Here is a 27,659-nt window from a genome sequence, read left to right as displayed (position 1 = left end):
GTCAAGGGCCAGAAGTTTCTGGTTTTGATCACTGAATAATGTCACAAAGTGACGATCTTTTGAGAAAATGTCAGGCCTGCATTCTGCTATATCCTGGCTTCCAAAAGGAGGTAGCTGGGCAGTGTAGCGTTAGTGTCCAGATTTGCCCCCGACCCCATCCCTAACCCATTTCTGCCATAGCAGTCTCTGACCCTCTCAGGCAACATGGTGTCTGCCTACAGAACTGAATTTCGTTGATTTAGCAAGGATCAGGCAGGCTGTTTGTGTCCAGGGTTCGCTCTGTCTCATTCAGCTAGGATATCATGAGAAATGGGATTCTCTCACCCCCACCCCCCCACCCCCGCATTTTGATTTTTCCAGATAGGGTTTCTCCCTATAGCCCTAGCTGTCTTGGAGCTCACTCTGTAGGGCAGGCTGGACTCGAACTCCGAAATCTGCCTGTCTTTGCCACCTTAGTGTCGGGATTAAAGACTTGAGCCACCTCCGCCCAGCTGAGAAATGGGATTTTTTAAATTCCTCAACTAAACAGGGCTTGAGGAGAAACAGGTTCTCTTATGTTCCCGGGCTGTCTTGAAACTTCCCTACTTAGACCAGGCTGGCTTCGAATTCATAGAAATGCGCCCTGCCTCTGTCTCCCAAGCTCTGGAATTAACGGCCTGCTTCCTCTGCGTGCTACAGTCACAGGTTTAGCTGAGAAAAACACTAATTGGTTTTGCCAAGAATTAGTGTCTCCCTCCCCAGCCTTCCTCTGGCTAATTATCCCCGGGAAAGGGCACAGTCCTGTCTGGAATATGAATATATAGAACCTTGGGAGAATCAAACGTGGTGTTAAAAAGCAGTAAATTCAGCATTAGCAGGTTTATGCCAAGTTGTATTTGTAAAGTGAGTATAGACAGCTTTCGGAATCTGAAGACAATACATGACTTCAGTAATTCAAAATTTGCGATTGGTTTCGACAAACAGCTTTGGTCTCTTAAAATATCTAACTAGGACCAGGGAGGATCGCCAAGACTACACTTCCCGTGATACTCAGTGAAGCGTATGAATGGGTAGAGTGAACCACGACACGTATTACAAGTAACACGCAACGTATTAAGGCCGGCGTCAGCTCTCTCTCAAAGGCAGTCGGTAGTTGTAGTTTTGCTGAACCTAGGGCGCTCAGAGTTAGTTGCTTGAGAGCTGCGGGGACTGACGGGACTTGTAGTCGCCGCTGGAGACAAGCGCGCAGGCGCAGCTGAGATCGGGGCGGGGCGGGAGCACTGCAGTGAAAGCCGAGGCAGCGGACAGGCGAGCAGGGGGCGGGCGGACATCTTGGGATCCGAGAGCCGCCGGCCGGCCTTGTGGGGGCTGCTGACTCCAGGTGAGCTGGGGAGCTGAAATTATTCGTCTTTACCGGGCAGCGAGGGTGCCGTGGTCGCCTGCCCTGCCCTGCACTGAGCTGGGTGGAAAACTGCCCACACCTGGGAGTGGCCTCAGCTTTCAGACCCGGGAGGGAGCAGACGGCCCGGCTGGGGTGCCTCAGGCGCGATTGCAGCAAGGGCGGGGAGCGACGCCCTCCGTCCTCCAGTGACCCGCCGGGCGTCTCTGGAGAGAGACACGGGCCGGAATCCTAGAGCCGGGACGCCGCGCGGCGCCTCATCCCTAGAACCCTGACAGCCGCTCAACCCTGAGGTTTCCCATTTCCCCCATCCCCCCCCCCCCCAGGACAGTGACATCCCTTGGTGCCACTCCCTTGGACAGTGACAAGTCTCGAACCTTGCAATAGCCCTTCCTCCTGGTTTACCTCCTCGGCTTTTCTCCCTGAGACCTGTCACAGCCCCCGCATCCCGTGGTGCCATCTCCCCGGTTTTGGATGCCTCCTTCCTCCGCTGAGAAAAACCCAGCAGCCCCTCATGCCTCACGAACCGGAGAGTAGGCCCCTTTTTCTAATGTCAGTCTATTTCCACCTTACCCCCACCCCCACCCCCTCCCAAAGCTCCTATGACCTTTGCCATAGGAGAATTTTAGGGACTCCCACAGCCTGTATTTGCTGCTGTGGGGTCACCCTAGGATACCGCTAGCAATTACAGCTCACCGTTCCCTTAACTAAATGTTCCATTCCTGTCCAGGACACGGACACATACCATCCCCCACCCGCGTTTCTAGTGCCCTGAACTACCTACTACTTGATACCTGTGGACTTGGTCCTTTGCTCGGGCCTCAACCTCCATTTTGCATTTTCTCTCGGTCTGCTTCTTTTGAGACTGGGAGAGCAGAGTATGTCCACTACCTTAAGAGACTTGTCACTGGTCTTGCGTTTATTTTCCAGTTTCAGAAAGTCCTTTAAACTAACATCTGTGAAATTAATACCTGGGCTAATCCAGAAAAATCTAGAACCAGATTAACCCCTTTTCTCAAATAGTCTAAATTGGTTTTGACCCAAATAATTTGGGCAGTTGAGGCATTCTGTTATCCCTGCCCATTGGTTATAGACATCAGGCCAGAAGTGACTTGCTTGGCAGATCTGGAGTCACAATTTAGATGGCAGGATTAATGCTACTTAATTGTTATGGCACTTTGACATTTTGAAAGGACAGTGGCCAGAAATAATCGTAAAGGGGGCTCAGCGTTTAAGAGTACATACTGCTCTTCCAGAATAGCTGAGTTCAGACCCCAGCACCCATGTCATTTGGCTCACAACTGCCTGTAATTCCGGCTGTGTAAGTGTGTGTAATCTGACAACTTCTAGCTTCCCCCCATACAGCATACACACCTATGTGTATATGTGAAGGTAAAAATGAAATCTTTTTTTAAAAAAGAATTGTAACAACTCGTTGGAGTGAGTTTTGTTGCCCCCTGGGGCTCCTTCGCCTGTTTAGCTTACTGCCTGAGAAAGATGTGCCTGCTTCAGCCACATTCCTAAGGCCCTCCCCCCCCCCCCACCTCAGCCTGCACACCCTTTCCTGGAATGCGTAGACTTGTCGCGGTTCGTGTTCTGGTGCCTTCTGGGAAGGGTAGTGCTCGCTCGAAAGGTTGTGCCTGGTGGCGGTCCCAGGCCCAAGCCAACTACAGTTAATTCCTACCGCCATCTCTGCATGACTCTCTCTGAGTGACTCACTGGAAGGAGCCTTAGTGAGAGTCTGCACAGCAGGGGGTTGGAAAGAAGCCTCTGCTGAGCTCAGCACTGTGTGGAAGGGGTGGGGGGTTCCTCTCCTGTCCAGCCCTCAGAAGAGATTGGGTGGACATGGCCTTAATCCTGGGCCCCACTTAACTTGCTTTCTCCTATCCAGTGTGGAATAAACAGGAACTGGAGCCTAGCTGAGGGGGGAGGGGCTTCCTTGGGCGAGTCGCAGGGGCACTTGCTAGAGGACTGAGTCAGGAAGAAAACTAAGCGTGTACAGCCCCCCCCCTGGGGACTTGGGCAAGGCTTCTGAAGATTGTCCCCCTCCCCTTCCCTCCCCCCACCTTTCCCACCTAGGTCTGTTCTCAGAGCGATGGGTCACAGTGCCTGAGCTGCCACCATGATCGGGGGCTTGTTCATCTATAATCACAAGGGGGAGGTGCTCATCTCCCGGGTCTACAGAGATGACATCGGGTAAGTTCCTTGGCTGAGCATGCTGTGCCCCAACCTCCTTTTTTGCCTCAGCCTGAGCATGCAATATAGCCTGGTTCCCACTGGGCACAGGCCTAGCAGTTAGGCTGAGGCCCTTGGAATGACCCCTGCCCCCACCCCCCACCCAGGCTTAGGAATTCCTGCCCTTCCTACTCCTGTGCCTCTTGGGAATAGGTCTGGTGGCCGGAGATGAGCGCTTTTGCCTAGTCAGGTTGGGTCTTCCTTTCAGGAGGATGTGCTATCTCCAGGGTTGAACTAATCCATCTAAATCTTGCTTTCAAATCCTTTTCATGCCGAGAGCCTTCCCTAGATCTCCTTTAAAAAGCCCTCTTTAGTGCGCTGTCTCCTCCGCTGTCCGCTGTTCTCGCTTCTTCTGGGCCCTCCCTGGTTGTGAACAGGCTTAATACGCTCTGTGGGTCATGTTGCCTTTGTGGGTTCGTCTGGGTAGAACCACAAAGCTCCGGGTCTTACGGCCTCAGGCCTCACAAAGAGCTCACTGCAGCCTCTTCTTGCCCTACTTCACACTGTGGCTCCTTGCTGACTAGGAATCCTCCACTGCTCTACCCCAGGCCAGACTCCTGGCTCTTCTACCTTGGTTTTCTTTCTCAGAGCTTGAGTAAATAGACCTATCGTCTTGTCTTCCTGGCTGATGGGCTGGCTTGGTCTGGCCTTTGTGGCTGTATCCATTGCGGTGAAAAAGCTGAGCTAGGCTTTGTAGCAGTGCCTAGCCTAAGTGAACCCAGCTGGTTCCACCTCTTCCTGTCCCTCCCACCTCCTCTGCTGGGCCATGTGACACCCTGCATGTGTTGCTGTGTGCTCTCTACCTGTTGCCTGTCTTGTCTGCTCCCGCCTCATGGTTTGTGCCTCCCCCCCGACCCCTTGGTGTGTTGTGTGTCGTCTAACCCTATCTCTCCTTGCTGTCACTCTCCTCCTCTTGCTGGCGTCATTTCTCTCATCCCATCTCATTGGCTGATGTAGCAATAGGTAAGCAGCCTGTCAAGCTGCCACTCAGGTACAGGCGGGTAGGGGGTCCCGCCCTCAAAAATTGTTTTCCTTCGCCATTTTCCATCCCCTTAACTTAAGGGGTTGGATCTTAGAATAGAATTGTGTAGTATGGTCCATAGCCCCATCTCACCCTGTGGAGTTGAGTCTTCTCTGAGGTCATACTAGCTTTGTCCAACTTCCGGAGGAGTTGGCTTTCCCCACTGGTGGGCCCAATAGAGATGTCTTTCTCTTCAGGAACTGGAACTTCCTGGAAAGCTAGAGAGATGACATGTGGGGTATATCTAGGAAGTTAGAGTCAGATCTGGGGATCTGTTTATTGACACTGCACCTACCCTTCATCATTAACCTTTGACCTCCCTATTTCTCACGGCCATCAGATAGCAGCCCAACGTAGGCCCTCTCCCCCTGACCCTACTGGGTGCTGTAAGAAGGAAGCCCTAGTGGTTCAGGCCTTCATTTTTAAATATATGTCAGATTTCAGTGGTTGGAGGGTGGAGCTGCCAGCATCTGTAGGTGATTCCCATGGGGTGAGGTCTGCCTAGGTGCCGAACAGCCTCTTTGCATCCTTCTCCCTCAGGAGGAACGCCGTGGATGCCTTTCGGGTCAATGTTATTCATGCGCGGCAGCAGGTGCGCAGTCCTGTCACAAACATCGCTCGCACCAGCTTCTTCCATGTTAAGAGGTCCAACATCTGGCTGGCAGCAGTCACCAAGCAGAATGTGAATGCCGCCATGGTCTTCGAGTTCCTCTATAAGATGTGTGATGTCATGGCTGCTTACTTTGGCAAGATCAGTGAGGAAAACATCAAGAACAACTTTGTGCTCATATACGAGTTGCTGGACGGTGAGCATCTGAGGGCTGGCAGCCGTGGTGGGGGTTAGCCTAACTGGGAGGGATTTTGGATTCCGGAAATTTCGGGGATACTCTGAACTTTCTTGAGTCTCTGATCGCTTAGGCGTCTTTGATACAGGCAGTCCAAAGCCAAACCCAAAGGCTGTTTTGAAGTAGAATACAAAAATAAGCCAGCAGGTGGGGTGAAGATGTTTTGCTCTTTGCTGGGCCTAGGCACCTGACTGGGAGGGCTGGTGGCTGAGCCGCCTGTGTTAGTCTCACGCCTTTGCAGGTTGAGCCGTAGTTCACAAACTGCCTTCAGCTCTCATCTCAACACTGCCTCAGAGCCCAGAGAAGAGGAAGCCTTCTGCCCCTCTGCCTGCCCCTATGCCTGCCCTCTTTCCTCTCTCAGAGTCTGAGAAGCTTCCTCTTTAACAGCATCTGTTTTCTGGAGAAAATGAGGGCTCATGAATTTTTTTAGCCTCTTACCCACTGACCATGTGACTCTTCTGTGATTTTTTTTTTTTTAATATTTGAAAAAAAAAAGTTACATTTTCTTATGAAGATCAAATCCTAAACTGAACGCTCTTGAGCTGGAAGACCTTTCTGCACATGATTCCGCACAGAGCCAGGGCCTGTGCTGGCCAGGGATATGCAGACCAGAGGAAGGACAGGCCGGAAGGAGGCTGATAGTTCACTTCTCTTTGTTTTGTTTTTTGTTTCTGAGACAGGGTTTCTCTGTGTAGTCCTAGCTGTCCTGGAACTGGCTTTGTAGACCAGGCTGGCCTCGAACTCAGAGATCCGCCTGCCTCTGCCTCCCGAGTGCTGGGATCAAAGTTGTGCATCCCACTTCCTGCCTACAATTCTCTTCTTTTTGCAGAGATTCTGGACTTTGGCTACCCACAGAACTCAGAGACAGGTGCGCTGAAAACCTTCATCACCCAACAGGGCATCAAGAGTCAGGTACTTGAATTGTACAGCACACAGGTAGGGTGGACCCCAAACTCCGTTCCTTCCTGCTGATCCCCAGCTTTATCGCAGCTGACTCATGAGACTGCCCTTGGCAGGAAGCACTGGCCTCAGCCTCCAGCCATGACTGCAGACCTCTTTTGCTTTGGGTAGCTCTCCTACCCCAGAAGCTGCCAACTCAGCACTCTGTTGCCAGGAATACAGCTCAGTTGGTTTCTTCGAGACCGAGGGCAGTGGGTGTGGCTGTTGGGGAGGCCTTGTCTTCCTCAGAAGAGCACATGGGCTCTCCTCAGCCTCAAGCCTCACAGCTTTCTGCTTTTTTTTTTTTTTTTTTTTTTTTTTTTGCTGACCATGCTGCCTCCTGCTGGGAATTTGCTGGCTCTGCACCTTCTAGCATCAGGTATGTTGTGCTTTGGCTTTGGCCGCTGAGCCTCCTTCTGTTGTACAGACCCTGCCCCGTAAAGGTTGTGAGGGAGGATGGGTTAGAGAGTAAAGGACAGAAGGGGGCGAGACGGTTGGCGTGGGGAGAGGAATGAGGGCACTGGCCACCTTTGCCCCATACAGACAAAAGAAGAGCAGTCCCAGATCACCAGCCAGGTGACCGGGCAGATTGGCTGGCGGCGGGAAGGCATCAAGTATCGCCGAAATGAACTCTTCCTAGACGTTCTGGAGAGTGTAAACCTGCTCATGTCCCCACAGGGTGAGAGCCTTCTCATGATGAGACCCGAGGGGGCGGGGCGGATCCCGGCCTGTGGCAGGGCTTAGCTGCTCCCTGGTTGTCTGTTCTGTCACCAGGGCAGGTGCTGAGCGCCCATGTGTCGGGCCGGGTGGTGATGAAGAGTTACCTGAGTGGCATGCCTGAGTGCAAGTTCGGAATGAATGACAAGATTGTCATCGAGAAGCAGGGCAAAGGCACAGCTGACGAAACAAGCAAGAGGTACCTGAGTCTGGGAGCTCAGGGGAAGCAAAGATGGGCGAGCCTTTGAGAGCCGAGTGAGGCCTAGCAAACCAGAGTTCACTTCTGCTGGGATTGCTAATTCTATCTTTCCAAGAGCATCCTTGGCCGGTTAGTCTTGGCATCAGTGCTAAGACAGATGAAGAGACTGTCTCTGTCCTCAGAGAGCAAGCTCCTTTGTTTGGTCCTGAGCAGCAGGGCTCTCCCTCACCTCCAGCTGCTGAGCAGGGATTCCCAGGGGGGGAGGGCTGTGCTCTGCAGCTTCCCATGACCCGCGCGACTGGCCTGCTGTGGCGTGGCTCTCAGCTCTGCTTCTGTCTGCAGCGGGAAGCAGTCCATTGCCATTGACGACTGCACCTTCCACCAGTGTGTGCGGCTCAGCAAGTTTGACTCTGAGCGAAGCATCAGCTTCATCCCTCCCGACGGAGAGTTTGAACTCATGAGGTGCCAGGAGTCGGGAGTTGCAGGGTGGGGGTGAGGAGGAAGTGGGAGGAAGAGAGTGGGAGTGGCCCTGTGCCATCAAACGTCTTCTCTTCTCCAAAGATACCGTACTACCAAGGACATCATTCTTCCTTTCCGGGTGATCCCGTTGGTGCGGGAAGTGGGACGCACCAAGCTGGAGGTCAAGGTGGTCATCAAGTCCAACTTCAAGCCCTCACTTCTGGCCCAGAAGATTGAAGTGAGGACTGGGGCCTCGGAAAGGGAAAACTTGTCTCGGGGATGAAGGCAGGTGCTATTAGGCCTTCTGAGAGCTCACTGACAGGTGTGTCACCCCTAGGTGAGGATCCCAACCCCATTGAACACAAGCGGGGTGCAGGTGATCTGCATGAAGGGGAAGGCCAAGTACAAGGCCAGCGAGAACGCCATTGTATGGAAGTGAGTCTTGAGGAGGCCACAGCTGGCTCCAGATGCCATGGTGTGCCTTCTCATTAAGTTTCCTCTTCTGTCTTCCTGTGTGGGTTACGGGGTGAGAGAAGCGTGCATGCTTCTCCATGGACCTGTGCGTGTGTGTGTGTGTGTGTGTGTGTGTGTGTGTGTGTGTGTGTCTATTTTCCAAGAATATTCCCCATTGACTGAAGCACACAGTCTGGGTAGGGAGACCTCACCCATCCAAGAAGAATTGCAGCCCCAAGTGCTGCAGTAGTTACCAGGGACCTGACCGCTCCCTGTGCTGGTGCCTCTCATGAGCTCCTAGGCTCCGAGTCCCTCTTCTCTCCATGTCGGAAGCAAGCAAGCCCTACTTTGAAAATTCTCCAAACTAGCACAGGCTCTGTTTCCCATGACCCCTGTGTTCTAGGATCAAGCGCATGGCGGGCATGAAGGAGTCGCAGATCAGCGCCGAGATTGAGCTCCTGCCCACCAACGATAAGAAGAAGTGGGCCCGACCCCCCATTTCCATGAATTTCGAGGTAAGGCAGAGGAGGGGCCTAGCGCCATGGCTGGGGTGACGGGAAAGCCAGGGGCCGTTCAGTCTCTGCCTCTTAGAGATGAGGACACTGGGCCTAGACTGGGAAATGCCTTGACTTGGTAGACCCATTCCCCTTTAAGCTTCTTAGCAGAAATTGACATTTAAACTGATTAAAAGCTTTGACTTCTCTTGGCTTGTCACAACATAGCTGTTGAGAAACATTTCGATTGTTCGAACGGAAGTTAAGAGAATGCCGCTAAGAGACAGGAAGAGCTGGCTTGGCTTTGTATGAACTAGACACATCTTTTGCTGCACTTCATTTTCCCTCCATAGTACTGACAAGGATGCATACTTTTCAAAGGCAGTGTCTGGTTACCTCCTCCTGGTGGAGGGCATGGTTGTCTTCATGGCTGGACCCTTCTTCAGCATGAGAGATTCCTAGTAACTGTGATAACTCTCTAGTGAGCTCCCTGCCCCAGCATTGTTTCCTCAGGGCCCTAGCTGTTCCATGTGGCAGATGGAGGGGATGAACCATGAACCTTGCCAGAGTAGCCACTGTGATAGAAAGGCCATGTTCCTAATCAGAGGTGTCCCCTGCCCAGGTGCCATTCGCGCCTTCTGGCCTCAAGGTGCGCTACTTGAAGGTCTTCGAGCCGAAGCTGAACTACAGCGACCATGATGTCATCAAATGGGTGCGATACATTGGCCGCAGTGGCATTTATGAAACCCGCTGCTAGCTGTGTAGTGGCAGCTGGCCCACCTGCCCGCCCACCCTGTCCTACAAGTCCAACCCCCCACCTGCCCTCCCACCTCCCACCACTCATCAGTGTCTTCCCTCCCTCCTGCTTCGCTGCCTTTCCTTTACAACAGCCCCCGAGCATAGGTCTGAACCAGCCACATGACAGCGGGGCCTGTGAGGCAGTCCCTGGCTTCCTGGGCAGGGTGGGTTTTGAGGCTTCTCTTCCATCTCTCTGTCCTGGCTTAGTGCCAGGCCTTGTGTTTTGTGACCAAAGCCAGGTGGCCCCCTCTTCTCCCTACCCTTGTGGCCAACACTCTGCAGTGGGAAGGTTGACTACCTCTCACCTCAGAGCTCCCCCAAAGGCCAGTAACAGATCCCCAGCCCTTAGTCCCTTACTCTGCTTTGGGATAGTATGAGCTTTGTTTTGTACACGTGTGACTTCGTCCAGTTATAAACCCAATAAACTGTAGAGTGGAGTTGCTGTCTAAGTGTTAATCGGGCTGTCAGGAGGGTCTGGCACTGTTCCTCTCTGCAGCCCTGGCTGTCCTAGAACTCTGTTAGACCAGGCAAGACCCACCTGCCCTGTGTCTCCTGGGTGCTGGGATTAAAGTGTACACCCCCATGGCAGGCTGTTTTTGTTTGTCTTACTGCATGTAGCCCTATAGAGCCCACTATGTAGACCATAGTGGCCTTGAATTCCTGGTGATCCCTTTGCCTCTGCTTCCCAAGTGCTGGCGTCACAGACCGAGTCTCCACTCCAGGCTTTGTTTGCTTTGAGATGGGTCTCCATTGTGTGAGCTCAGACAGCTGGCTGCAGGGTCCTCCTCCCTCCACCTCCCAAGTGCATTGTTGCAGATGTGCAATGTTTTTGGTTTTTGTTTTGTTTTTTCAAGATAGGGTTTCTCTGTGTAGCCTGGACTCACTTTGTAGACCAGGCTGGCCTCAAACTCACAGTGATCCGCCTGCCTCTGCCTCCCGAGTGCTGGTAATAAAGGGTGCACCACCACATCTGGCATGAATGGCCATTTTTCTAACTAGCACAAGTCAGGGAATATTTGCAGTTGTTTCCTGAAGCTGCCCTGAAAAACTGCCGTCTTAGCTCCATCCATTTCCTGTTTACACTAGGTTTGTTCCAGTCTTGCTGTAAGAACCATCAAAGGAAAGAAAATTATTTTCCCCGTGCATTTTGTTAAACTCCTCTGGTGAAAGCCTTCATCCCTCTAGAGTTCCTGAGGGGATCGTCCCAAATACCCTGTGTGTTAGGACAGACAGAGAGTAGGTTTGTCCTCACCGGTTACAGCTTGCCAGGTTTCAACTTTTTAAAACTTAAAACAAAAACAAAAAAACAAAAAACAAATCTATTAAGAGTAAATTTCAAGAGGCCGGCCCATGGTGGTGCACGCCGTTAATCCCAGCACTTGGGAGGCAAAGCCAGATGGATCGCTGTGAGTTTGAGGCCAGCCTGGTCTACAAAAGCGAGTCTAGGACAGCCAGGGCTACACAGGGAAACCCTGTCTCAAAAAACCCAAAACAAACAAACAAGCAGTAAATTTCAAGCATAGGCAGAATAATATAACAAATCCCCACATCTTGTCACCTAGCTTCAACAGCAACAACTCGTGGCCGATGTGTGCTAACTTTACCCAAGGTATTCTACGAAAGTGTCTTCGGTTGCATCAGGATCCAGCCTCAGTGTCAGATCCCCTGTGGCTGGACTTGGTGCTAAGAATTAAGCCTGGGTCCTTTGTAAGAGTAGTATGTACTCTTAACCATGGAGCCATTTTTCAGCCCCTAATTGTGTTTGGTTATTTTAAACAAATTTAGTTTCATTTTCTGTCTTTGAGTGTTTTCTGGCACCACGTGCATGCAGTTCTCTCTGATGCCAGAAGGGGGCATTGGATCCCCTGACTCTGGAGTTACAGAGAGTTGTGAGCAGTTGTGTGGGTGCTAGGAACCAAACCCCAATCCTTTGCAAAAGCAGCAAATGCATTTAACTGCTGAGCCATCTCTCTAGGCTTGAGAGAGAGAGAGAGAGAGAGAGAGAGAGAGAGAGAGAGAGAGAGAGAGAGAGAGAGAGAGAGAGAAAGAGAGAGAGAGAGAGACTGACTCTGTGTGTGTGTGTGTGTGTGTGTGTATGTGTGTGTGTGTACGTGTAGTGGCCAGAGGTCAGTGTCAGAGTAGTTCACTGAACCTGGAACTCCATTATTTGCTTCAACAGTGCTCCTCGTGTCATAATAAGGGTACTGGATGCTCAGAGTGCTAAAGCTAAGCCTTGCAGAATTCGTCATCAGCTTGGAGGAAAGGCAAAAGTGGCTGGCTGGCCCTCTGATTTGGTAGAGTCCCTGATCTAAAAAAAGGCTTTCCCTCTGTTAACCCCCTTAGACTGATATTCCAGAGAGTCACAGTCTCCCATTGTCTGTCTCTCTGGCACTGTTTCAACCCCAGGTTCCCCCATCCTCCTGTGGCTGGAGATGTCTCCCCACTTTCCTGATACACTGGCCCAGTTGTGTCGCTAACTTTTCAGCCCTAACGTAAACTGAGAAGTGCCCAGGTAGCAGGTTCTAACAGCTAGCTAGGGGGAGCAGGCATTAGTGCCTCCTGCTTAGGTGTGATTCCACATAAGCAGTAAGTACACTTCATACAGAAAATGGACCACAGTGATGTGTTACAGCGGCACGTCCCTGCATCCGACTTTTACTTGGGTACCTGGGATCAGCTGAGGCCCTTAGGCTTGCATAGCAAGCACTTTACTGAGTCATTTCCCAAGCCCCTCCCTGACCGGTATTACTGTAAAACAGTTATTAGATTTAGAGGCTCAATTGCTGATTTTGTTCATGCAGATCTTACTACAGCCCAAAATGGCCTCAAACTCTCAAATTGCCTGCCCTGTCTCCTAAATGCTTGGATTACAGGCATGTGGTTGTACTCAGTAGCTTTGTTAAGATGGGGAGGAATATTGAAACTCGGTCTCATGTGGCCCCAGACTGGCCTCCATTCATTTTGGAGCTGTAGGGTAACCTTGAACCCCCCCCCCCCCAATCCCCTACCACGCACACGTTTTTCTATGAAGCCCTAGCGCTGTCCTGCATCTCTGTAGATCAGACTGGCCTTGAACTCAGACATCTGCCTTTCTGTGCCTCCTGAGAGAAGGGATTAAAGGTGGGAACACCACTGCCCAGCTGACCTTGAATTCTTGATCCCTCTATCACACTTCCTGAATATTGAGGTTACAAGCATGCCACCACACGTTTTATGAGGTTCTGGGGATCAAACGCAATGCTTCGGGCATGGAAGACAAGCATTCTACCAACCAAACTGCAACCTCAGGCAGGCTGATAACTAGAGCTGTGAACATGGCTACCCACTGCAGTAATGCTCAAGACGGGTGAATGTGGCACATGCCTTTAGTTCAGGTACTTGAGTGGCAGGAGGATCAGGAGTTCGAGGTTAGCTTGGCCTATCTAGGGAGACTGTCTCAAACAAGATATGCAGGTGTAATTTGAGCACATTAGGAGTCTTCGACCTAAGTATAAAGCGGTAGCGTTATTTAAGACCAAATCTTCTACTTAGGAAAATCGTTGGGGTGGGTGGGTGTGTCTTTTTACAGACACAGATTCAGGGTGCAAGAAAATCTGCTTTACAGATCTAGGATAAACAATGAATTTCTGAGGGCTTCTTGTTCGGGTTTTCTGGCGGTGGGTAAGGTCGTGTCTTGGTGTGGTGGAAGAACAGAATAGCAGTGTGAAGGAGCTGAGCCGAGCAAAGGGGCAGGTGGAAGGCTGGTCACCATCAAGTTGATTTAACTAGCTGGACTAAACGAAACCGATTAGGCACTCCGGGCTGAGCAGAACGCCACGGCCTAAAGCACTGGGTGGGTGGGCGCGCAGCGGCAGGCGTCTGCGGGGAGGTGTCGGAGCTAGCAAAGAAGCCCACTAAAGCGACAGCCCGTCTCTAGGCCGGACTCCCTTCGCAGCACCGGTGCTCCTCGCCCGTTAAACCTCGGGCGGATTCGCCACACCCCTCCAAGCCAGCTCTGCTTGCCAGAAAGCAGCGAAAACCAGCGCAGGTGGCAGATGCAGTCAGGAAGGAGAGATTGCGCAGGCGCAGATAGTGTCGCCCCTGCGGGACTCCGCGGCGCTGGCGTGTGGTCCTCCTACTAGCCTCGCCCCCTGGGCGCTACGCTGGCCTCTGTTTCATACGTCATTATTGCGCATGCTCTTTGGGGTGTTCGAGTTCCTGGGGTGGGGAGGGAGGGAGGGAGCAAAGGCAAGGGAGGCGGTCCCCGGCCTAGGACTCACTACGACTGCGCAGACGGGATCCCGGGTGAACATGGCGACTTGCGCCGATATCCTGCGGAGCGAGTTCCCAGAAATTGACGGGCAGGTCTTCGATTACGTGACCGGTGAGCGAAACGGAATTAACTGCCCGGGGAGGCCGAAGTGGAGGCCGTGAGGGGAGACTGAGGGCGGACAGTGCCGCAGACCGCTACCTGGTCTCTCCTCTGCGTGACCTCTTATCTGGAGGGCCGGTGGGGTCTGGAGCCCCGAGTGGGCTGAACAGACACCGAAACTCCTCGTACATCCGCCCTACCCGGTGTCTTTCTTGTTGTGCGGTACCCGGCCCAGGCGTCTTGCACAGCGGCAGCGCGGACTTCGAGTCTGTGGATGACCTGGTAGAAGCTGTGGGGGAACTGTTGCAAGAAGTGTCCGGGGACAGCAAGGATGACGAGGGCATCAGGGCTATCTGTCAGCGCATGTTCAACACTCTGCGCCTGTAGGTGCCAGGGGAATGGAGTTGGTGGGCAAAGGGAGGCGAACGGAGTACGAACGAGGGGGCACGGTCTGAAGACTGCAAATCTCTTCTCCCAACTGACTCCGCTCTATCACTACCCCCGTAGGGCTGAGCCACAGAACCAGGGAAACAGCCAGGTGCTACTGGACGCCCCCATCCAGTTGTCAAAGATAATGGAAAACTACGGTGAGAGCGAGGGGACATTGAAGTAGCTGCCTTCTTCCCCCACCCCCACCCCCAGCCACCTGCTCGGAGCAGCTCAGGACTCTCTTCATCTCCTTTACCACAAGGCTTGTAGGAGCTAGTAGTATTTCTGTGAACATAAAAGATTGTGGTGAAAAATAGGGTTGGAGGGTTCTCCAAGCCGTTGACTGTGGGAGGCATATAGGCCTCGGAGTAAACAGACTTGGTTTTGCCTGTTTTGTACCTCAGCCAACAGCCTGGTCTGAAAGAGTAAGTCAGATCAGCCTCTTAAATGTGAGGTCTCTTTGTTCTTTACTTCAGGGCTATAATAATCTAGTCCAGTGTCGCAGTCGTGTCTTGCAAACCTTTCTAGGTTCTTGTTAGTCAGAATCTTCATTTCCCTTATGGAGAAGGTGACTGCTTTTTTTTTTTTTTTTTTTTAATCACTTACAGACTGTGACACCAAACTTCCAGGATTGCTAAAGAGGGAACAGTCCTCGGTGAGGAGAGCAAGGGGAAGGGGTCGTGTGTCTCTGGTGGGTGTGAGTGGGGGGGTGACTGTTAATAGCGGGCACATCTTTGGGGGAGATTTCTGGTGCGTCTCTCCCTGAACCTTTGACTCTGTCTGTGTCGTCGTGGATAAGTTAGCGGGTCCTCTTTGAACCTGGGCCCTAGCTTGAACTAAGCTGTGTTTGCACCTCACTCAGACAGTAAATGCCAAGAAACTACAGAAGGCTGAAGCTCGCCTGAAGGCAAAGCAGGAGAAGCGCTGTGAAAAGGAGACCCTGAAGAGCAGCAGCCCCCTGTGAGCTGAGGGCGGAGGGAGCGGCTCAGGCTCCGTTACTGAGGAGCTGGCTGTCGCGAGCCCCAACAGCTGTCCCTTTCTCCTTTTAAAAGAGTCCTGGAGGAGGCATCGGCCAGCCAGGCGGGCAGCAGAAAGGAGAGCCGGCTGGAGTCATCCGGCAAGAACAAGTCCTACGATGTGCGAATTGAAAACTTCGATGTGTCCTTTGGTGACAGGTGAGGGAGTGGCTGGTGAACCCAGCCTTTCTAACCACGAGAGAATCTGGAGCTCGGAAGTGGGACTGGGACAGTGTGAAAGTTCCTTGGCACCTGTTTCTGGACTGTTCTTCATCCCTCTCCTACAACCCCCCCCCCCCCAGGGTACTGCTGGCTGGAGCAGATGTGAACTTGGCATGGGGCCGACGCTATGGGCTGGTGGGACGCAATGGGCTGGGGAAGACGACGTTGCTGAAGATGCTGGCCACCCGGAGCCTGCGGGTTCCAGCCCATATTTCCCTTCTCCACGTGGAGCAGGAAGTTGCTGGAGATGACACCCCTGCCCTGCAGAGTGTGCTGGAAAGTGACACCGTCCGAGAGGACCTGCTACGGCAGGAACGGGAGCTCAGTGTCAAGATTGCTGCTGGCAGGTGAAGGCTTCAGATTAGAGGGCACAAGTCAAAGCTCTCTGTCCTGGTCGGCTTTTGTTAACTTGACACAAGCTAGAGTGATTTGGAAAGAGGCACCTTAATTGAGAAAACACACCTTCATAGACTGTGGGCAAGCCTGAAGTGCATATATTTTTTTAATTAAAAAAAATTTTTTTTTTAAATTTCACTTTACATCCCAATTATAGCCGCCTCCCTATCCAACCCTCCATCCCCGTCGTGCTTTTTTGTAATTGATGATGGTGTGGGAGGACCCAGCTTACGGGCATGGTGCCATCCGTGTCCCAGTGGTCCCAAGTTGAGTAAGAACGCAGGCTGAGCAGGCCAGTAAGTAAGTGCTGTTCCTCCATGGCTGCGCTTCACTTCCCACCCCTGACTTTCCTCAGTGATGGAGTGTGACCTGAAGTTTATAAGGGAAAATAAACGGCGAGATGTATTATAATATAAACCCTTTGCTGCCCAAGTTGCTTTTGGCCATGATGTTTTATTAGTGTAAGTCACTGTCCCTTACAGAGTGTCTACATAACTCATGTAGCCTTCCTAGTGAGCAGCGGAGCTTGGGATTTGCCCTGTGGAGCTCTGGAACCTTCATCCCCCCTTGCTCTCCAGCTGGAGGGTTCGGGCCTCCCACTTAAGCCTGCCTTTACACAAAATGGTGGGCGCTTTTCCCTCCCCAGGGCAGAGGATTCAGAAGTTTCACAGTTGGCAGAAGTCTACGCTAAACTGGAGGAAACTGAGGCCGATAAGGCACCTGCCAGGTATGTAAGATTTCCCACTTCCTCTCCGGTTTAGTTGCTCTCTCCTTTGAACTGTTCCAACCGGGTTCTCCACGTTTTTCATTCCCAGAGCGTCAGTCATCCTCGCGGGGCTCGGTTTCACCCCTAAAATGCAGCAGCAGCCGACCAGGTGAGCCGCTGTCACCGCCGTGCTTGGGTCTGCACCCTGCTGGCTCTGCCCCCCCTTGCTCACCACCCCTAATGCGAGTCTGTTGTCGGCAGGGAGTTCTCAGGTGGCTGGCGGATGAGGTTGGCCTTAGCCCGGGCTCTGTTCGCCAGGTGAGTCCCCTGAGCCTGAGGGGCTGTGTGACTGGAGCCCACTGATGGGAGGCCATAACAAACCCCTGAAACCTCATGTGGTGTGCTCTTTCCCACAGGCCAGACCTTCTCCTGTTAGATGGTGAGTGTGAGCGGGGCGCCTGACTGTGAAGCTAACAGGGCTGGTAACGTCCTTAGTCTTCGTTCTTCGGCTTCTTCTTTCCCAACATGCGTCTCCCTGCCTCCTCCCCAGAACCCACAAACATGCTGGACGTAAGGGCCATCGTGTGGCTGGAGAATTACCTGCAGGTGAGTTTAGGGAACGTCTCTGCAGTGGGGTCTGGAGGACGGCTGCCTCCTCCGAGACACTGTGGGGCCACTTACCCTCCCAGACAGCCTGCCATCCTGTCATTCCTCAGACGTGGCCCTCCACCATCCTGGTTGTCTCTCACGACCGCAACTTCCTGAACGCCATCGCCACAGACATCATCCACCTGCACAGCCAGCGGCTGGACGGCTACCGGGGGGACTTTGAAACCTTCATCAAGAGCAAGCAGGAGCGCCTGCTCAACCAGCAGCGCGAGTACGAGGCGCAGCAGCAGTATCGCCAGCACATCCAGGTGCGTGTGTGTGTGGGGGTGTGTGGGTGTGTGTGTAGGGGAGACAGGACTCTGGGCCCAGCCCATAGGCATCAGGGACGGCCCCAGTGGGTGACCAGGGCCTGTTTCTCCCCCCCCAGGTGTTCATTGACCGGTTCCGATACAATGCGAACAGAGCCTCCCAGGTGCAGAGTAAACTCAAGATGCTGGAGAAGCTGTGAGTACCGCGCCCAGCCGACTCCCACTTCATCCCTTCCCTCGTCTTGTGAGCCATCCTTTGTGCTCCCACTGTAGGGCTCCCCTCCGCTAGCAGCCGGCTTTCACTCCAACATGGAAGCAGAGAATTTTACCCTCATCTCGCCTAGGCAGCCACAAGTTCAGATTTATTGTCTGTCTCTATATATTTGCTCAGTCTTGCCTTTTTTTCTCCCTGAACTGAAGATTTAAACCTAGGGCCTCACGCAGACTAAGTCACCGCGCCTAGCTTCTCCATGCGTGTGCATCCTAGGGTCGCGCCTGCTGTAGCGTTAGCACATCCCTTCCCTCTGCAGTGGCATAGTGCTCGGTTCCATGAGCCTAATGTTGTTTATGGAGTCAGGTGTAGACATTAGGACACTGCTATATTTTGGTTTGGGGACTAATGGATGATACTGTGAACTTTTTAGGGGATGTGGGGATTGAGACCAGGTCTCCATCTGTAACCTGGACTGACTGCTAGCACACAACATCCTCCTGCCTCAGCCTCAGTAGTACTGAGATTACAGATGTGCGCCACCACAGCTGGCCTGCTATAATATTTATGTGCAAGTTTGGTGTTTTGTTTTGGGTTTTTTTTTGTGGTTTTTTGAGACAGGGTTTCTCTGTGTAATAGTCCTGGCTGACCTGGACTCGCTTTGTAGACCAGGCTGGCCTCGAACTCACAGCGATCCGCCTGCCTCTGCCTCCCAAGTGCTGGGATTAAAGGCGTGCACCACCACCGCCTGGCTTGGTTTTTGTCTTTTAACTGGTGGCTGTAAAGAGCTGTGTGGGTGCTGGATCCTCTTCAGGAGCAGGAGCTGCTCTTAAACCACTGAGCCTTCCTTCCTTTCAGCGTCCTATATAAAAGTTCCTGGGCAGATGTTTCATTTTGTTTTCCACGGGTAGTCTAAGAGTGGGGTTGCTGTTTTATCTGGTAATTTAACTTTTGAGGGATTTGGGTGGTGGTGTTAAAACAGTTTCACTGTTATGACCCTGGCTGGCCTGGAACCTGCTTTGTGGACCAGGCTGGCCCTGAACTCACGGAGATCCCTCGTGTGATCCTCCCAGGTGGTGGAATTAAAGCGTGTGCCACCACAGTTGACCCTAATGTTTAATTTTTTTGTTTTTGAGACAGCGTTTGTATTTCAAGCTGGTCTTAAACTTTGGTTTTGTTTTGCTTTTGAAACAATGTTTTACTATGTTTCCCTGGCTGTCCCAGAACTCACTTTGTAGACCAGGCTGGCCTTGACCCACCTGCTTCTGCCTCCTGCCCAGCCTTAAATTCTTATATTCTTACCCGCCTTTAATCCCAGCACTGGGAAGACAGGCAGGAGGATCTCTGTGAGTCAAGGCCAGCCTGATCTGTAAGGCAAGTCTAGGACAGCCCTATCTACATGGAGAAATCCTTTGTCCAAACACAAACAAAAGCAATTCTTACCTAGGCAGGGATGGCCTTGAGCTTCTGGTCCCGCCAGGCACTGAGATTAGATGTTGGGCATGTGTTCCCATACTGGTTGGGCAGTGCTGGGCTTGGACCTGAGACCTGTGTGTACTAGCGAGCATTCTAGCAACCGAACTGTATCCTCAGACCCCTTCCAGGCCCGTTTTGTTTTTGGTTTTGTTTTTTGGGTTTTATTTGGGGGGCAGGGATGTTGGGTTTTTGTTTTGTTTTTTGAGACAGCATTTCTCTGCGTAGCCCTGGCTGTCCTGTAACTCTATTTCTAGACCAGGCTGGCCTCAAACTGGGCGGTGGTGGGGCACGCATTTAATCCCAGCACTTGGGAGGCAGAGGTAAGTTGATCTCTGTGAGTTCCAGGTAGACAGCCAGAGTTGTTACACAGAGAAACCCTGTCTCAGGGGGGAAAATTACACCATGCCAGGCTGGTTTTGGTGTATACATTTATTTTATACTGGACACACTTAATACAAATCTCACTAGAAAATTAGAATAACTCATACCGCACTTCTTTTTTGTTTTTTCATTTTTATGAATTTTTTTCTTTCCTTTTTTTAGAGATGTAGTTCCATCATTTCCCTTTCCCTCTCCTCCCTTCAGGCCCTCCTTTACACACCACCTTGTTCTTTTTCCACTTTAATGCCCTTTTACATTAATTGCTGTTACATCTGCTTGTGGATCTGTTCCTAATTATAACTTGTTTGATCTGTATAATGTTCCGCGTATGAATGTTTTCAGGGCTGGCTGTTGGGACTGGATACTAGTTGTGTGCTCCCCTGGGCAAGACTACTCCCTGCTCTCGGCCCTCTTCGGTTGCCTGTAGTTCTTTGTATAGGGTTGAGGCCTTGTGTCATCCCCGCATCCCTCCCCCCCAAACACACACACACACACACACACACACACACACACACACACACACACACACACACGGCGTGTCTGTTGGCATCACTCCTGTTCATCTCGCGTTTGGCCAGCCATGTTGGTGAGACTAGGGTGTAGCTTCTCACACTGCCAGGAGTCAGTCACACAGCACAGTCCCTGACCCGATGGCTCTTCCCACACCCTCTTCCTAAAGGTTCCCTGAGCCGTAGGTGCTGGAGGGGTTTGTGGACATCGTGACTGGGCTCCACAACTCTGCACTTTGATTGGTTGTGGTTTTCTGTAATGGTCTCTGTTGCAAAAAGAGGTTTCCTTGGTGAGGCCCTGGGAAGAACATGGGAACCTGGCTGGATAGAACAGTTGGATGCGGTGCAGAAAGGGCCTGTGTGTGCTTGCAGGCCCAGACCAGTCTTTTTGTTTTTAGTTTGCGATTGTCTCTCTTGTGGTGGCCCAGGCTAGACCTGAACTCTGGGTGTGTCTGCTTCCTGTGTGCTGGTGTCACTGCCACCACTTTTGGCTGGCTAGACTTTAAAACAGATCCATTATTTCACGCGCCTCGTCGAGGGTAGCCGTCCTTTCCCCGTATCTTTGGCAGCAGGATTCTTAACTCCAGCAGTCTCCGCTGTCCTGGTGGATGAAAAGCAGTTCCATGACTAATTGCTTATTGAGGGTTTAATCTTGAAGGAGTCTTTCTCGAAACTCTGGAAAAGATTAAATTCATAAGGCTTACATCTCTGATATGCCAGTATTTATCACTGTATATTAAAGGGAAAAGCTACCCAGAAGAGACTGGAAGCTGGGGCCAGGGGTACTGACCTGTAATCTTCCAACTTGGGAAGGTTGAGATCCAAGGACTTGAAGTTCAAGCCAACCTCGTGCGACCTTGCCGCACATGTACAACAAACAGTAATAACACAAACTTGACATTTAAAAAAATATATGTTGAAAGATGGGACTTTTTAAAGAAAAATTATTATATATACAGTACACTGTCTGTATGAACACCTGCATGCCATAACAGAGTATCAGATCACATTATAGATGGCTGTGAGCCACCATGTGGTTTCTGAGAATTGAACTCAGGACCTCTGGAAGATCAACCAGTGCTCTTAACCTTTGAGCCATCTCTCCAGCACCTAGGATTTTTTTTTTTTTAAATTGGGGAACCATTCAGCCAGGAGAAGGTACTTGTCAGCAAACCTGATGGTCCAAATTTCATCCCCAGATTCTTGGTGGAAGAGGGGAACCAGCTCCTGCATGTGGTCCTCTGACCTCCACATGCGTGCACACATGCAGACACGTGGTCCTCTGACCTCCACATGCGTGCACACGTGCAGACACGTGGTCCTCTGACCTCCACATGCGTGCACACATGCAGACACGTGGTCCTCTGACCTCCACATGCGTGCACACATGCAGACACGTGGTCCTCTGACCTCCACATGCGTGCACACGTGCAGACACGTGGTCCTCTGACCTCCACATGCGTGCACACATGCAGACACGTGGTCCTCTGACCTCCACATGTGTGCACACGTGCAGACACACTCAAACCAAAAGGAACTGTAACTTGTTCTGTTTTTTGTTTTGAGACAGGGCCTCACCACGCCGCCCTGGCTGGCCTGAATTTCCTATGTAGATCAGACTGGCCTCAAACCCACAGAGATCCCTGATCTCTGCCTTCTAAGTGCTACAATTAAAGGTGTGTATCACCGTGCCTGGCCCTTACAATTTCTTTAGAACGGACGAGATGTCTCAGTGGTAAGGGAATATTGCTCTTGCAGGAGACCCGGCTTTAGTGCTCAGCACCCACGTGGCAGCTCACAACTGTCTATAACTCCGGTTCCAGAGGAACTGACTGACATCCTATTCTGGCCTCATTGACACCATATACGTGTGGTACACAGACATATATGTATGCAAAACACCCGTACACATAAAAGACAAATGAAAAAATATTTTAAAATTGTATATATGTATTAAATTTTTTTTCTGTTTTTATTTTTGCTTTTCAAGACAGGGTTTCTCTATGTAGCCTGGCTGTCCTGGACCCACTTTGTAGTCAAGGCTGGCCTTGAACTCACAGCAATCTGCCTGCCTTTGCCTCCCAAGTGCTGGGGTTAAAGGTGTGCACCACCATCGCCCAGCCCTTTAAATTTTTTATTATTTGGTTTGTTTGTTTGAAACTATATACACTTTCTGTGTAGTCGTAGCTAGTCTGGAAGTGCCTATATAGAGCATGTTGGTTTCAAACTCAGATCTGCCTGCTTCTGTCTCCCAAGTGCTAGAATCAAAAGCCAGGTGATGGTGGCGGCGGCACACGCCTTTAATCCCAGCATTTAGGAGACAGAGGCAGGCAGATCTCTGTGAGTTTGAGGTAAGCCTATTCTACAAAGTGAGGCCAGGACAGCCAAGGCTATACAGAGAAATCCTGTCTTGAAAAATGAAAAAAAAAAAAAAAGCTCGTGCCACTATACCTGACTTCATATATATACATTTTAATTATTTTGTTTTTATTTTATGTGCCCTGGTGTTTTGCCTGTATGTGTGTCTATGTGAGGGTGCCAGAGTCTGAGAACTGGAGTTACAGACAGTTCTGAGCTGCCATATCATTGCTGAGAGTTGAACCCAGGTCCTCTGGAAGAACAGCCAGTGCTCTTAACCACTGAGCTATCTCTCCAGGTCCAAGTTTGTGCCTTTTTTGTTTGTTTGTTTTTCGAGACAGAATTTCTCTGTGTAGCTTTGACTGTCCCGGACCCTCTTTGTAGACCAGGCTGGCCTCGAACTCACAGCGATCCGCCTGCCTCAGCCTCCCAAGTGCTGGGATTAAAGCGTGCGCCATCCCCCCCACCCCCACCCCCCGGCTGACTTCTCCAAGCATTTATCTGTGCAAGACGAATGGATTTTAAGTTTTGTTAGTTTTTGTCATTTTGTTGAGTCAGAGTCTCCCTGCATAACGCGGAATGTTTACATATGCTGGCTCAGCCTCCTCAGTGGTAGGAGGGTAGTATGTGGGTATGTTACCACATTCAACATAAAAGTTGATTATTTTCCTGCTATTATTAGTGTGTGTTAATTATATATAATGGGGTTTGTTATGAGTTTGCATACGTTTTCCCTCAGCCTATTTATGGCTAAGCCCTCAACAGTCGCTTGTCCTCAGCCCTCTGAGCAGTTCTCAGCATCTGCACTCAGCGCTTCTCGGGCCATAGCTGACCAGTGTGGGGTGAACAGTTATTTTAGGAGGCCGTTTGATGGGTTCACTGTGCTGACTTAACAAGTTGCTGTGCCTTGCACACTAGAGCCTGTGACCTCCCGGCCACAGACTTTGACCTGCTTTACAGTACAGACGCCAGCTCCTCCTGTGGGGCCTGCAGGCCTCCGTTCCAATCAGACAGCTGTTGATTATCCTATAATAGACTTGCCAGGGGGCAGGCACACCCTCCTGGTTAGTCAGCAGTGTAGCACACGGTTCCACAGCTGAGGAAGGCTGTTGATGGTGGTTCTCCCCAGCAACTGCTGAGCCCCTCCCAGCACTGAGGGCTCGCCACAGCCGGGAGCTTCATTTCAGAAGTCTCACTTTCTCGGTGCTGTAACCAGAGCATGTGTGTGTGTGTGCAGTGATAGGGGCCTGGCCACCTTGTTCCTGTGAGCTGCTGTTGCTTGTATTGTTTGGGGCCTTCAAAAGCCTTCCTGACCAGCAGCTTGCAGGGAGGTAGCCCAGCCCTGGTAGTGGGACTTTAATAACCTGTGGTTTCTTGGAGCAACTGTAGCCCACATACAGGGTATTTCTCTAAAAAGTTGGGGGGTAGTTGTTTGCTTATTTTCTGTTTTTTGAGGCAGGGTTTTTGTGTGTGTGTGTATGTGTAGCCCTGGTTATCCTGGAATTCACTCTGTAGACCAGACTTGCCTCAAATTCACAGAGATCCACTTGCCTCTGCTTCCTGGGTGCTGGGATTAAAGGCGTCACACTACCACCACTTAGCTCAAACTAATTTTTTAAAAACAACTTGTTTATTTTTATTTTATTTACATTGATGTTTTGCCTGCATGTCTGTCTGTGTGAGGGTGTCCTGTCTCCTGGAACTGAAGTAACAGACAGTTGTGAGCTACCATGTGGGTGCTGTGAATTGAACTGGGGTCATTTGGAAGAACATCCAATGCTCTTAGCCACTGAGCCATCTCTCCAGCCAAACTTTATTATTATTATCATTATTTTTTAAAATCAGCTTTTTTGTTTGTTTGTTTGTTTTTTGAGACAGGGTCTCTCTGTGTTAGCCTTGGCTAGCCTGGACTCCCTTTGTAGACCAGGCTGGCCTCGAACTCACAGTGATCCGCCTGCCTCTGCCTCCCAAGTGCTGGGATTAAAGGCGTGCGCCACCATGCCTGACTATTTGTAATCAGTTTATAAAGGATCAGGTTTCCTTGTGGCTTCTCCACACATCCTTAGTTGCTGTTGTCTCTCCGCAGCAGTTCTCTTCCTGTCTCCCCGCCCCTCTTAACCCTCTCCAGCCCTGGTGCTTTTTCTACTTTCATATCTTGTTAAAATAATCATTTCTATATCTCTCCCCTCAGACCTGCACTCAAGCCGGTGGACAAGGAGTCCGAGGTGGTGTTGAAGTGAGTGCTGAGCCAGGGAGCGGATGGGGCCTCCTGTTTCTGGCTCCTTCCACACTGCACCCTTGCACCTCCTGCAGGTTCCCCGACGGCTTTGAGAAGTTCTCACCGCCGATTCTGCAGCTGGATGAGGTGGATTTCTACTACGACCCTGAGCACGTCATCTTCAGGCGCCTGTCTGTCTCTGCTGATCTTGAGTCTCGAATATGCGTGGTATGCTTGCTCTCCCGCTCAGTGTCCTGGGCGTTGTCTTCCTTAGCAAGGCGGATTGGGCCAACCCTGACACAGTAGAGGGAAGAGTACAGAGAGAATTGGGCGGGGCCTGGACACAGGAAGTTATCCTCATACTGTCTCGTCCTCTGCAGCCTCCCTGGGCCACCTCGGAGATGAGAAGCCTGGCATGTGGCAGTTTGTGAGTTTATAGGACAGTGATTTGTTCTTGGTTCTGAACCATGACAGTCGGGACACAGTAAAGCAGGAGCTCGGCTTCCAGGCCAGGCTTCGGTAGCTTGCACCAGGCTGGGGGATGGCTCGACAAGGGAAAGATGCTTTCTGGCCAAATATGAGGGCCAGATTCAGTACCTGGCCTGAAGTTCCTCTGGATCTTACAGATTTGGTTGTAAGGCGGGACTACCCAGACCCCTCGCGCCCCACACACGCACACTCGTTAACCACCTTCCTGCTCCTTACAGGTTGGGGAGAATGGTGCTGGGAAATCCACTATGCTGAAGCTGCTCATGGGGGACCTGACCCCTGTTGGAGGTATCAGGCATGCGCACAGGTAAGGGACCCCCTCCCCCACGTACTCACACACACTCAGCTGCCATTGCTGCTCCACAGCCTGCCTCCTCCCTTCATCCTTGCCTCCAGGAACCTGAAGATAGGCTATTTCAGCCAGCATCACGTGGAACAGCTAGACCTGAACGTCAGTGCTGTGGAACTCCTGGCTCGCAAGTTTCCTGGTACGTTAGGGATAGAGTCCGCAGCAAGAGCGTGTTAGCTGGTGCCTGCGCCCACCCCTGCCGTGGGTCAGTATAGAGCAGCCTGCCTGAGTCTAGGTGTAAGACCGTGGGCCCGGAGAAGGAGAAGCCAGGAGGTAGTAAAGGGATCAGGCCGAGAGCTCGTCTGACGAGGGGCCTTTTCCAGGGCGGCCTGAAGAGGAGTATCGCCACCAGCTGGGCCGGTATGGCATCTCCGGAGAACTAGCCATGCGGCCTGTTGCAAGCTTATCTGGGGGCCAGAAGAGCCGGGTAGCCTTTGCTCAGATGACCATGCCTTGGTGAGCCCCATTGTCTTGGGTTCTTACAAGATGCCTCCTCTTTGTGCCATAGGCATTCATTTTCTCTTCCCGTCTGGTAACGCCTGCTTTGCCTTCCAGCCCCAACTTTTATATTCTGGATGAGCCCACAAACCACCTCGACATGGAGACGATTGAGGCCTTGGGCCAGGCTCTCAACAGCTTCAGGGTGAGCATTACCCTTGCTCCTCCTTGGGCTCCACACCCCTTGTGTCTCTGCCCTTGAACACTTCTGTTCTGTCTTTCAGGGTGGCGTAATTCTGGTATCCCACGATGAGCGCTTCATCAGGCTGGTGTGCAAGGAGCTGTGGGTGTGTGAGAAGGGCAGCGTCACCCGGGTTGAGGGAGGATTTGACCAGTACCGTGCCCTCCTCCAAGAACAGTTCCGCCGGGAGGGCTTCCTGTAGCGTCCCCGGCTGAGCGGACTGTGCCAGGACATGGACTGCTTCTGCAGACCTCTGAGCTACCATGTAGGCACCAACGCCAGGCTGCGGACTTCCCTGCCTGGGGACGGCCTTACTTCCTAAATTTCTCTTTTCCTTTCAACTGGATCATCCTCTGCACAATGTGGGGAGACCTATCAAAGGACCTGTAAATACAGTCCTGAGGGAAAAGGATAGGGGTGCCATCTGGGGTTATAAGTACCCCGCTGCCCAGCTTGACAGGGCCCCACGTGGCTGCTATGTAAATTAAATATCCTCCTGTATCTCTCACCTCAGCTCTGCTCCTTCATGGGCAGGGCTTGCTGTGGTTTTCTGCTGCGGTTCTGGGCTCTCTGGTTGGCGTTTCCTATGATGTGAATGTCAGTCACATAGACCAAACAGTAGTGCCAGCCTTCCTCTTGTTGGGTGATGTCGCCTGTCTGTCCCTTGGGTGGGCCTGAGCTGGCAGGATGCAGAGCAGTGTTTTGGGATTGCTGCTGCTCGTACCCTAGCCTGGAATTAGCCTCAGCCAAGAGGACCTTGGGCTCTGCTGTCTCAGCCCCTGCCGCTTGGGAGTTTGAAATGATTCTGGAATCTGGCCTCATACACAGCCAACTGCTTTCTCTGGGGACTCTGGCCCGACCTCCCTTTGCTCTAATCTGGACCTTCAGGGCTCAAGAGAAACTATTGTTCTCAGTTTGCCCTGGTGACTTAATGTTCTGGATTCTTCTCTGACTGTGTAGATGTAGCCTTGGAAGTAGGGGGTTGTCTAACTGAAAGAAAGGGGGTACTTCATTCTTTTCAAATCAAGCCGAAGGAGGATTTGAGAGAGCGGCCTGAGCTGCCCCTGTGAGACCCATCGCTGTTAAAGGAGGGAAGAGAGATGCCTGACAGGAGTCAGCCTTCATAGCCTAGCCCTCAGGGACTCAGCTGCTGTAGCGAATTGGTGTGTGGGAGACATTAAAACGGAGTCAGTGGAGCCTGGCTGAGCCTACAGGCGGTGAAGACAGTCGTGAGTCTCACCCCTTGCATCTCTGGGCTATGTTGGAGGTTGTGGTCTAGGTAGTGTGGGCAGAGAAGCCCACGGGGTACAGGAGACTTTGTGAGCTGGCCTTGGACTGCAACAAGGTTCCTTACAGAACCCTGAAGCAAGGAAAGGTTTACTTTGCCCCAGGGTTTGGTAGGCGTCAGCTCGTG

The 27,659-nt window shown here is 51.7% G+C and overlaps 2 protein-coding genes across 3 annotated transcripts; both read left to right on the top strand.

Annotated features, from left to right (window-relative positions):
* Positions 1 to 1,216: 1,216 nt before the first annotated feature.
* Positions 1,217 to 9,975, top strand: AP2M1 (adaptor related protein complex 2 subunit mu 1). Its single transcript, XM_084802267.1, has 11 exons — positions 1,217 to 1,360; positions 3,458 to 3,574; positions 5,175 to 5,440; positions 6,309 to 6,391; positions 6,962 to 7,097; positions 7,193 to 7,334; positions 7,677 to 7,796; positions 7,896 to 8,031; positions 8,131 to 8,228; positions 8,650 to 8,761; positions 9,363 to 9,975. Exons 2-11 carry the CDS (start codon positions 3,501 to 3,503, stop codon positions 9,495 to 9,497), a joined length of 1,302 nt encoding a protein of 433 aa, XP_084658393.1. The 5' UTR covers positions 1,217 to 1,360; positions 3,458 to 3,500; the 3' UTR covers positions 9,498 to 9,975.
* Positions 9,976 to 13,805: 3,830 nt separating this feature from the next.
* Positions 13,806 to 26,753, top strand: ABCF3 (ATP binding cassette subfamily F member 3). 2 transcript variants are annotated; one of them, XM_084801616.1, is made up of 21 exons: positions 13,806 to 13,901; positions 14,125 to 14,272; positions 14,397 to 14,476; positions 14,927 to 14,973; positions 15,181 to 15,278; positions 15,371 to 15,493; positions 15,637 to 15,903; positions 16,599 to 16,679; positions 16,768 to 16,827; positions 16,920 to 16,976; positions 17,075 to 17,097; positions 17,209 to 17,264; positions 17,375 to 17,575; positions 17,695 to 17,771; positions 24,702 to 24,746; positions 24,824 to 24,956; positions 25,436 to 25,524; positions 25,614 to 25,705; positions 25,890 to 26,022; positions 26,122 to 26,209; positions 26,289 to 26,753. In XM_084801616.1, the coding sequence occupies exons 1-21, from the start codon at positions 13,829 to 13,831 to the stop codon at positions 26,445 to 26,447; spliced, it is 2,130 nt and encodes a 709-aa protein (XP_084657742.1). In that variant the 5' UTR covers positions 13,806 to 13,828; the 3' UTR covers positions 26,448 to 26,753. The 2 variants fall into 2 exon arrangements, with proteins under 2 accessions (XP_084657742.1, XP_084657743.1); XM_084801617.1 differs by lacking the exons at positions 13,806 to 13,901; positions 14,125 to 14,272; positions 14,397 to 14,476; ... (1 more) ...; positions 15,181 to 15,278; positions 15,371 to 15,493 and having other exon boundaries at positions 15,667 to 15,930; positions 16,613 to 16,679.
* The last annotated feature ends 906 nt before the right edge of the window (positions 26,754 to 27,659 follow it).

This window comes from Acomys minous, assembly GCF_964271855.1.
Source record: "Acomys minous genome assembly, chromosome: 11".
NCBI lineage: Eukaryota > Metazoa > Chordata > Mammalia > Rodentia > Muridae > Acomys > Acomys minous.
The sequence above is the reverse complement of the archived record's forward strand: the minus strand, read 5'-3'. Positions and strand labels throughout refer to the sequence as shown.